The sequence below is a fragment of the Pholcus phalangioides genome, unplaced genomic scaffold, assembly GCF_987345545.1.
Source record: "Pholcus phalangioides strain wild (caught in Gottingen) unplaced genomic scaffold, Ppha-v1.0 ptg000009l_1, whole genome shotgun sequence".
Taxonomy (NCBI): domain Eukaryota; kingdom Metazoa; phylum Arthropoda; class Arachnida; order Araneae; family Pholcidae; genus Pholcus; species Pholcus phalangioides.
The window spans coordinates 32657002-32664556 of NW_028301602.1; the positions used below are offsets into that span (position 1 = coordinate 32657002).

Below are 7555 nucleotides of genomic sequence, written 5' to 3' on the forward strand. Positions count from 1 at the left end.
TAATTGTTTATCATTATTCCGTTCCATCTAATGGTCATAAGAACTTCAATGGCATTCATAGAAGCCTTAGAAAAGGGGTCGTTGACGTATGGTCCTCAGAGCTTTTTGTCGCGATCCGCTGATCATTTTCAGAAAATAGTTGAAAACATTGAGAAACGATTAATTCTAGTATTAAAGAAATTATTCTAAAGTAAATAAAATAATTCAAGAACAAATTGATGAAAATTCAGAATTAATGAAACATAATTTTTGAATTAAAAAATACTTTTTTTTCAGAATGTGAAAAAACAAATCAATGAGAAAAATTATTTTTCACAATCAAATATAATTTTTTTTAATACTTGTAATTATGAATTCAGGCTTCAAAGGTGTGTTCTGCATCTCTGTATACAAAACCTTACTTTAATTCAATTTTCATTCAATGAAAATATGTACATAGTGGTATTTACAATTGTCATGTGAATTCCAATAGGAAGGGAAAAGTTTTAGAAATTATCACATCAAGCAGGGAACTTGACATTCTCTATGGGAGAAATTTTGGTTCCAGATTTCATCAGTATAAGGATTACTCGTTCCCCAATTAAGCAGATCTAACTGTAGTTACAGCCTGTTTGCCCTGCTTAATCTGTTACTGATAGCCAAACGAGTTCTGCGCCTTGGTAAAGCACTTTTTTTTTTACTCAATTTCATGTTCTTTCTGGAATTATCCTAGTCATGTACCTCATCTTCCCTCCCAAGAGGACACTATATGGCAACATATGATGTCAAGTATTTTATTGCCGAAACTAAACACTTATCACAAAAATATGAGTTTAATGAGCATTGAACATTACAATGACCGTGGAAAAAATTTGAACATTTTAACACATTTTTTTTATCAAGTATTACATCACATTCTCTTAGCCATTGTGCAATAACTTCTAAAGTTCATTTCTTTCATAAATCTTTCTCTTGTCAAATTTTTAAAATGCATATGAAACATGATCCCTTTCTTAAAGTCAAAACATTCAATAATTAATGAGGTCATTTTTAATGTACAATGGTAGACAATGAGTAGAAAGGTTGTCTTAGAATTCCACCCAAAAATGAGAAGGGCTGACAGTACACGTCAAGACAAGAACAAAATTTTGTCACCGAACCCAGAGAGCCACTTATTCTAGATATAGAAGCATTACCCTACTTTCAAAGTTAATTACATTATGTGAAGCAACCAAAAAATCTTATACATGGTGTGCTAGGAGAAGGGGGAATTTTTTTTTCAGTCATAGCAATTAGAGATGAAAAATAGTCAGACCTTGCTACAACTCATGGAGACTGCATAAAAATTACTTCATAAGCAGAGTGACTTAATGAGTAATTCCAATTACTAAATATGCTGCAAGGAACCTATAAAAATGTTATAGGCTAATGTGATGACATTTTATTGAGGTCTTATCTAATGGTATTGTGTGTGGAGGGAGCAGTTTTATAAAGTTACCCTGGGAGGGAAGGCAACTTCTTTTCATCATTAATGGCTTAAATTGCATGTTAGCATGCACTGATCATAACTGACTCATAACCCAAGATTCCATTGGAAAAATTGTTGCAACGTGTACTATAACCTCTCATTTCAGCAGTAGAATTGAGACACATCTTGCATGAAAAAAGTTTATACACTCAAGGTGACTTAATAACGATATCCTCCACCTCCTCCTCCATAACGACTAGAACTGCTGCTGTAACTACTGCCGCCGTGTCGACTGCTTCCATGTCTGTCACCACCGTGCCTGTCACTGCCATATCTATCACCTCCCTCGTACCGTCTATTTCCATAATGACTGCTACCACCTCCTCCATATCTACCTCCACCTCCTCGACTTCCACGAGGTCTGAAGCCACCTCCTCCTCTACGACCGCCACGACCAAATCCTCTTCCACCACGCCCACCTCGTCCTCTTGGAACGTAAGACAAGTCCCTTAATCTATCTTTCATTGAATCTACCACATCTACTTCATCAGGAATCTGAACAAACCTAAAACGGAAAAAACATTTTAATGCACGTTTAGAATTTGAATTTTAACTTTCAGCTAATATAATATCTCTAAGGCTCTCAAAAAGTTGAGTTTTAAATTATTGCAAGCACACTGAAACAGTCTAGTGTGGTCTCTCACTCATGAAACCCTAACAGTCATGTGGAGGCCCATATTATGAGTCAGAACAGATCCCAATTCAATGTTAAGGAATACCTTGTTGTTGTGTGCATGTTTTGCTATTTAGTTTCAATAGGTGCACTGACCCACAACATACTTTTATGACATGAAAATTCAAGCATTTACCATCTTCACTTCAAAATAGGGACAACAGATGGTAGAGCATCAGCAAGAACACAAAACAATACTACTTTGGCAACATAAGGTATGCTTATGATAAGTGCATAGTTGCTCATTTCGATTCAAACAATCTGTTTCACTTACAAGTTAAATGGTATTACTAGCCCTGATGCAACTAGGGTCACCTAGTTAAACTTACAGGATAGTCTGACAAGCAAAATGGCTCCAAAGAAACCACTGAACTGTTTAATAAAAAAAAGTTTACCTTACAAATTTTCCCTGGCAATAATATTGGCTGAATTCCCTTGTAGCACCAGATGGGGCAGTATATTTTACATCACTCATATCCACATTCATGTAACTATAGAAAAAACACTTTTTCAAATTTCATATCATTTTCTTCAACAGTCAAACTTTTATAAAATTATGCTTTCTATTATAAATTTTCAAACCAAATTAAATAAATCAAAATATCAATTTTCCCAGCTTCAAATTCTATGTTGAATCAAAAAATAGAAGAGGGTTCAGATTGTACATGGAAATATTAAACCAATAAAAAAATTATATTAAAAAAGAGACATTCACACCATTTTTCTTGCTGTGTCCTTCACTCTCTTTAACACATTTGCAAAATTATTCGAGTGTGTTAAATAAAATTAATTTTCAATCCCTTTGCGTGTAAATGCACTAATGATGCTAGAACTTGCTTCTTGCATGAGCAAACAAGAAATGTACCCAGAGCTCATAGAATTTTCTGGGTCCTCCAATTCAGAACCAAAAAATTAGCCTCTCCTATATTCTAAGTTTTTACAAAAAAATTTAAGATATTTTTAATTTTTGATTGTCTTGGAAAGGGCAAAGATCTTACATGCCTCTGTACCCCTTAAAGAATGCTATATATCACGAGTACAGAATCTTTTCCGCAGGTCAGAAATGTTACGTTTCTGCCAATTGTGCGCAAGAAATTACCTACATTTTACTGGATATTCCAGTATTTTTGACCCTCCCATTTTTTTAAATAAAACATCTGATTTTTCCCCCCATACCTTCAATGAGACTCACTAGATTTCTTAGAGGCACAACAAGAGACATTTATTCGGCATACAGCAGATTTGATTATTCTTAGGCTTAGTTTATGTGACCAGCTTGCCACACCTTTTGAAAATAAATAAAACAGTTATTGCATCTGTATTATAATTAGTGTGATGCAATTTTGCTTTTATTTTGTCATGATGGCTCAATCCATCAGGCATGGATCCAGGATGTGACGATAAGTTCCCATATTATTTGGCTCTTGGGTGGGCGGTTGTTCCCATCCCCTGCTCTGAATCCACACATCTCCACTTATGAATGAAGCAGTGGCAAGTATCTTCAGCTGCAAATGGAGGCAGACATCTTCAGATTTGAATAGAGTAAAGATTGATATTTTCAGTTGCAAATGGAGCAGAGGTAGACATCTTCAGATTTGAATAGAGTAAAGATAGATATTTTCAGCTGCAAATGGAGCAGAGGTAGACATCTTCAGATTTGAATAGAGTAAAGATAGATATTTTCAGCTGCAAATGGAACAGAGGTAGACATCTTCAGTTTCAAATGGAACAAAACCAGACATCTTCAGTTTCAAATGGAACAAAACCAGACATCTTCAGTTTCAAATGGAACAAAACCAGACATCTTCAGCTGCGAATGAAGAAGAGGCAGATATCTTCAGCTTCAAATGGAGCAAAAGCAGATATCTTCAATTACCTATTGAATGGAGCAAAAAACAGCATCTTCAGCTGCAAATGGAGCAGAGGTAGGTGGATACAGGGTGATGTGTCAGAGAAGTGACTTATTGCAGAGATGTGACCGATCTCGTATTTTAGGGAACAAAGTTTCTCTATGTCACTTGACTTTTGGCAGGGGCAATTTCCCCATTGGATCCAGCGCTATGGCCTCCACAAGACCCCCTAGGCTGAGACCTTTTGTCAGATGCTTATATTGAATTTATAGCATGAAAAACCACTAAAATAATTATGTGAATCATTCTGGGCTGGAACCCTGCTAGCCCCACCCCTGAGAGAGCCATTCAAGCTGAGACAACCCTTCACAGATGGCTGGATGCTCAATAACAACTCTGAATGCAAGTGAATTCACGTTTCGAAACATGTACTGTTCTTTTATTAATTCATATTTAAAACATGCCTGGAATAAACGAAGAGAGGCTGGTATAACCCTTTAAGCCAGAGCTTGAATGATTGTACGGGTGAAGTACTTAACATTCAAGTTTTCAAGAATTTCCCGATCTTAAAATGTTATTTACTGCTTATATTTTTGATGTTTAGATTAGTTTTTCTTTACATTCTTTCTATCTCGCACCCCAGTGCAATATGGTTTACCTTCTCGCAACCCTCAGATAATGTGGCTATTTGTTATGAAATTAGATTCTTTTGTAGCAGACATTAGTTATCCACTGATTAATTTTTATAAATTCATTTACATTTATGCATATTTTGGTCTCTGGTTAATAGATAGCTCTGATTCTTTGAAAATTCGAAAACTAAAAATTTCATGCATATTTTGGCATTTTTCAAAATTTGAAATGGAGAGCTTCAATGAATTCACTTATTGATTCCAGCCAGAAGTATGTCTTTTTTAGCATTTGAGAAATTTTGTGACTTTTTTCTGCGGCAAGCTAACCGCAGTATAAAATCTACACGCAGCATGCTAATAACAGGAGGTACAAATGGAACCAAACTGCTAAGTATTTTTGGCAAAAAATTTTGCATGACACATTTGGTCTGGGAAAGTTAAAAATTAAGGTGGGAAATGAAAATGTGCGCACGATTTTTAGTTTTCGAAATGCCCATTCAATTCCTCTCATCATTTCAATTTTTCTGAGAAATCTGTCAACATGCTACAATTTTTTTATTCCCATCTCGCACCCCCTGCAATAACACAGCCCCAAGGGAGTAGGCTGACAAGGCTCCAGCCCTGGGGCCTGATATGGTCCTTTTTTTTCGCTATAAATTCATCATGAAGGGGCCCGTGAGAGTTTGGTTGAGGGGCCGTAAAAGATCCCAGCCTAGGGGACCCTGCTTCAGAATACGGGGACCATGATTGAGAGCCATTGGTTTTAGATGTGCATCTACTCAAGGGATTTGTTTATAATTTGTTTTCTCGAATGAAATGGTTTGTACATTTTTAGAATAAAATGTAATTCCGTAGTTGTTAACCTTAATGAAAAAAAAAAAGTTTTATCTTGCATCAATTTATAATAAATAATAAAACTTACCCATCAACGTGTTCAATTTTTCCATAAACGGCAGTCTCATCTCTGAATTCTACGGTAGCTTTTTTACCTTCAAGAGACTGTAAAAGGCAAACTAATGTCTTTTGTGAAATAGCTCTCTCACGCATGCTCATCATGATGAAAATTTGGTGATTATATTGAAAGCTCAATCTATTTTGACAGAAACTACCGGCGCCTGAAAGAAAGAAAAACAAAGTGAAGGTTATGGCGCCGGATTAAAGCGTTCTGTGTTGCCATCAATGCTGTGTTCATGTTCGTGAGCATGTCTTAAAACCACGTGATAAACACAGAAAAATATGGTACCCACTTTCGAACTGCATACCATACATCCCGTGATTTCAGAGGTCATTACGGGTGTTTGATAGATATCGTCGTGCAAGTCGCAAACGACCCTGCGATTAGATTGGCTCCCGCACTTACAGTAATAAAAATAAAAAAATATGCATACATCAAACATACCTGTCTCTGTACAAACAAGGTCTGAGCTTCAACCATCGAGAAGAAATATAAGAAGATATATAATAAAGAAAGAATTCTTTATTTCTACTCTAAGGCTTCAACTGATTTGATTTAATGCCAGGATAAACTTTTAAAAACGAGTTTTGATGTCTTCGCCATGAATCAAACCCCGATTTCATTGGAATCCAGGCACTAACCAATATTTCATGTAGACGCAGGCTTCTCTAACCAACACCACACTAAATATATGTGGTGTTGCTCTAACACTACATTCAGAAGCGCGACGCCTTAAATATAATTATTCAAGATCCCCGTCCTTAACTTCATCAATAGACACCTCTACCCCCCCCCCCCGGATGGTGACAGTAGAGGGAATTTTTTTTTCTCAACACACAACACATCTAGGAAAAAGACTTTCTAAATATTGATGTCAATACGAACTTCCGAAAGAAATCCATCCGTAAGGGTTTAAGCAAATAGCACCATAAAAGCCCCCCCCCCCCGGGCCAACACCACCTATAGAACAAGGCCTCCGCACGAAGCTCGTGACGTCACGGAAGAAGCCCATTTCGCCTATTGCCATTGGATATAGCAGACCGACGAATGCGATATCTTTACCCTTTTTTGCAGTATATCCAATGGCAATAGAAGAAGTGGTCTTCTTCATCGACGTCACAAGCTTCGTGTGAAGGCCTTGTTCTACAGGTGGTGTTGGGTAGGCCTGGCAGGGCTCTAGCACGGGGACCCTGGACATATCTTGTTATTTTATTTTTTTTACTTTATAATTTCACTGCAGAGGATACCCACCAAATACCTCAGTCCAGGGAGCCTGACTCCAGGTTGTGGGGAGCATGGGTGAGCACTAAATAACAAGCTCGCGGGAAAGGAAAAATTTCATTTCTACATAAACTGTGTTCACTTTTTTTGTTCCAGATAGGGCATATATTCTCTTTTATTTCACCTTCACAGACCTGCTGTTTCTCTTTGTGCACAAAATTTCGATATCTGTGCCAAATGAGAAAATAACACACATACTACATTGTACAATATTTTTATCTTTTGCTCGGCAAAGAACTCTGTGTACACTCAGTCATTCTAAGACACGTCCATACTTTGCAAACTTATTCATTGTAAAAAAGTTATGCCTCTCTGTTTACTGTTGTCCACAACCAATAAACGACTAAAAATGAAATGCTATCAGTAAAAATGTGGCTTCTAGAAAATATTAGAAACCAGGAAAAACATCATTGAACTAGAACCACTGCTGTCACTTATCAATTAAAATATACAACTGTTGTGATTCTTTGAAATTGATGACCGAATTCCGATTAAAGTACTGCATAGAAAAACTCAATATTGCATGATATTAACAAATATTTTAGAAGCAATAACATTAGCTGAATTGTTAAGTTTGCTTCAAAATTTTAACAGTTGCTGTTTGTGTGCGGTAAGTTAACATTAGTATAATGCGCAGATCATAGTTATAGATTGTGG

At 36.4% G+C, this 7555-nt stretch overlaps 1 protein-coding gene across 2 annotated transcripts; it reads right to left on the reverse strand.

Annotated features, from left to right (window-relative positions):
- Positions 1-373: 373 nt before the first annotated feature.
- On the reverse strand, positions 374-5834 carry LOC149082838 (U7 snRNA-associated Sm-like protein LSm10). 2 transcript variants are annotated; one of them, XM_089235998.1, is made up of 3 exons: positions 5585-5834; positions 2576-2671; positions 374-2012 (listed from the first exon to the last, which is right to left on the reverse strand). In XM_089235998.1, exons 1-3 carry the CDS (start codon positions 5716-5718, stop codon positions 1667-1669), a joined length of 576 nt encoding a protein of 191 aa, XP_089092124.1. In that variant the 5' UTR covers positions 5719-5834; the 3' UTR covers positions 374-1666. The 2 variants fall into 2 exon arrangements, with proteins under 2 accessions (XP_089092124.1, XP_089092125.1); XM_089235999.1 differs by lacking the exon at positions 2576-2671 and having other exon boundaries at positions 5585-5831.
- Between the last annotated feature and the right edge of the window lie 1721 nt (positions 5835-7555).

What these genes read in the sequence shown, in the direction of transcription:
- LOC149082838 (XM_089235998.1), bottom strand. Translation starts at nt 5,718, where the DNA reads ATGATGAGCATGCGTGAGAGAGCTATTTCACAAAAGACATTAGTTTGC. An exon ending in AAAATTGAACACGTTGATGG is followed by an intron (nt 2,672 to 5,584) that starts GTAAGTTTTATT and finishes TTTTTTCTATAG; the next exon opens with TTACATGAATGTGGATATGA. An exon ending in TGCCAGGGAAAATTTGTAAG is followed by an intron (nt 2,013 to 2,575) that starts GTAAACTTTTTT and finishes TTTCCGTTTTAG; the next exon opens with GTTTGTTCAGATTCCTGATG.